Source organism: Limulus polyphemus, unplaced genomic scaffold, assembly GCF_000517525.1.
Source record: "Limulus polyphemus unplaced genomic scaffold, Limulus_polyphemus-2.1.2 Scaffold3986, whole genome shotgun sequence".
NCBI lineage: Eukaryota > Metazoa > Arthropoda > Merostomata > Xiphosura > Limulidae > Limulus > Limulus polyphemus.
Genome location: NW_013669596.1, coordinates 44,363 through 47,571, shown reverse-complemented (window position 1 = coordinate 47,571; position 3,209 = coordinate 44,363). Strand labels below are relative to the sequence as shown.

The window sequence follows — 3,209 nt, the reverse complement described above, 5'->3', positions numbered from 1 at the left end:
AAATTAAACCTTATTTTCAATAAGCAATCCTGGAAAATATTTGGGGGTGCTTAACTTTTTTCCAGGTGTATATATAATTTTGCTTTCTACCCAGATGAGTCAGAGTGAGTTTAATATCCCAAGTCCTGTAGTTTTGATAATTTATTTGATAAGTTATAGTTAAACACTGTATTGTACCAGTAAACTATTTCAGTTAGTGTGATTTTAAATACACTTTGGCACTATTTATGATTAAGAAAAAACAAAAAAACTTCATAATTAATACTTTGTTCGAATTAAATATTCTTTCCAAAATTCCTTTTGCCTCAAAAACAGTATTTTTCTTAAAATTTCTTACTACCAAACAGAGCCTGTCATAGTCTAGTGGTTAGGATGCTCGACTCATAATCTCCATTTTGCAAGTTTGAATGTTGTCACTGAACCTGCTCACCCTTCCAGTCATGGGAGTGTGATAATATGACAGTCCTTCCACTTTTCATTGATAAGGAGTAGCCCAAGAGTTTGTGGTGTTGACTGGCTGCTTTCCTTCTAGTATATCACTTCTAAATTTGGGATGACTAGCACAGATAGCTCTTCAGTAACTTTGCATGAAAGTCAACAAACAACCAGTTACTGTCAAAATGATCAAACTTGATGTATTTGAATGATTAAGCTTTTCTTTTTAGCACTAATGGTAGGGTAGTTCTCTTGTCCACTTAGCTTTGTTAAGCAATACTTGTAGCTCTCTTTTTCCAGTTAGCTTCAAATATGAAATGATAGGTCTCTATTTTGCATTAGCTACTTTCATTGTTAGCTAAATAAAAAATAATAAAAAAGCATTTAAGAATTGGTGTATTAGGCTGTTGGTGGTTTTGATTATGAATGTAAGTTACTGAGCTAACTACATTGAGAAAGATATTTTAAGTTATATCAAGAATAGATGTACTTGGAGTGAAGTGACAAATAACTGACTCTTCCAATAATAGTAAAAGAAGTGTTGTAGTTTTAACATTTTCATGATATTGGTAAAGATAAATTCTTTCATAGAACCAGCATTATATGATAACTAAGTGAAAACCTTGTTTTGGTTGCATGAAAAAATCAGAAGTTTTCTTAAATGGCAAGAATTTTATGTAGGCATTTTCTTGCAAGATTTGAAAACCAGATGTTACTTCAGGGTGGCTACAAATTTGAAAAAGTCAGGACAAATTTAGCCCTCCAGCCCATTATATTCTCTTGGAGCTGACATGTATGCAAACTGTGCTGCACTGTTTTGCCAGTTATTGCTGTATCTTAATCTTATCTTATGATAATAGCCTATTTGTCTTTGGTAGTTTAGATCAACTGCATGTGATGCAAGTCTGGAAAATCTAAAATTTTGCCTGGAAAGTCAGTAAAAGCCCAAGGAAAAAAAAATTTTGAAAAAATTTAGCCAACCTGCATTTACAAAGATTTTTTAAATAACTTGAGTTTATTAATGAAAGTTTTCTTATATCATGCAAACAGCAATAAAATTGACAAGCTAGTTAATTATGAAAATGGTTATCACCCTTTAAAATCAACCCAAGTTTAATAACTTCTCATTTTTTATTTCTATTTTTTTTTACTAGATTCCTAAACAAGATGGAACCCCAGTGTCATTTATAATAACTCCTCGTCGTCTTGGTTACATTGATATCCGAATGTCTGCAACTTCACAATTTGCTGGAGATTCTGTTCTGAAAAGGTTATTGGTTAAGGTTTGTGTTAAGATTGTGTGAATCTTTCAGTATTATATGCAAAATTGCTAATTGGTAAAAATATATCAGTAAACCTTTAATCTTCAGACTCAAGAAAAAAAAGAATGGTGATGGTGGTTATATTCATGAAAAAACCTTAAAAAATAATTGAGATAAGTTAGAAAATTATTCCAATTTACTATTCTATCAAAAATGTGAAAAGGATATGAGAGAAACAGAAGCAATAGTTTATTGTCAATCAAAATTAAGAAAAAATAACTAATTTAGACATGATTGCCTAAGTTTAAAAATTTTCACATCATTGCACATTAAATAATCACAGAAAACCCTTTTTTTTTAGTACAATTAGTAATTAGTTACACTTGTCCACTTTATCATACATGGATGAATACCTTATTAGTCACTGTACTTTAAAAATAATTTATTTTAAATATAATACAGAATAGTTCTCTAATAATCCCACTGTCAATTACAGTGATTTCTTATCTTTACCTTCAACAGATCGAATACAAAGTTACATTAGAAAATACTTTGTGCCCTGTTCTTATGCAGAATGTTTCTAGTAATACAAACTGACATTTTTCTACATATTTTTAGAATTATTCCTGATTTAAAAGTTGACTTAATGTTTAAAACTTAAAATTGTTTGTAAAGACACTGTAGAGACCATTATGAGGTAACCAATAAGAATTCAGATTAAACAAAAAATATTACATTTAAATTTTATTTGGGAATGACCATTAGAGTATTTAAAACTTAAATGATTTAACTACACTTAATTTAATATCAAGAAAAGCAAGAAGTATAAGGATTTTTATTCCATGTAAACCATTACAACATGGGATTAGTTCTGTAGAATGCTTATAAAAGATCAGCTGTTACTTATTTATCATTATTTATATCAGCCTGAAGGTTCAACACAGTACTTCAATAAAGCAGTTCTAGTGGACTTAAGAAATCCAGGTACTCCACCAATCAAGAAAAACATTTCTGTTCCTATTCCTCGTAATTCTGTACCTGGCTCTGAGAGAATCACAGTTTCTGGGATTGGTAGGTGAAATTTTGGATGGTCTTCAACTAACCAGTTACATTGATGCATTATCACATGCTATGTTTAAGTAGCCTGTCATAAATAACGAAGATCATGAGTTTAGAACAGAGACTAGTCAAGGGATGGATATTATGACTGAGTATAGAATCATAATATATAACTTAGTATAATATAAGATAGCCTCCAACAAAGTTGTAATATTCATAGTTAATATTAACAATAACCTACCAAGGCTCAGTTCTCAGTTCTCTGCTGTTTGTGATTAATATTATTGATATTGACTCTGGAATGACTAACAAAATTTTGAAGTTTGCAGATGACATTAAGATTTTTGGAGTGGCTAACTGTATCAAAGATGCTGTAGACTTACAGGGAAATTTAGATCATTTGATATATTACGTGGTAGATGATGTTTAACTATCCAAAATGTAAGGTGATGC

General features: G+C 30.4%; 1 protein-coding gene across 3 annotated transcripts in view; it reads left to right on the top strand.

Moving 5' to 3' along the window:
- Window positions 1-3,209, top strand: part of LOC106470411 (CD109 antigen-like) — a 77,369-nt gene that overhangs the window by 55,826 nt on the left and 18,334 nt on the right. For all 3 annotated transcript variants that reach the window (XM_013930967.2, XM_022399001.1, XM_022399000.1), the window contains exons 22-23: window positions 1,590-1,718; window positions 2,624-2,768. In XM_013930967.2, coding sequence (XP_013786421.1) covers window positions 1,590-1,718; window positions 2,624-2,768 — 274 coding nt within the window. The remainder of the gene's footprint in view (window positions 1-1,589; window positions 1,719-2,623; window positions 2,769-3,209) is intronic.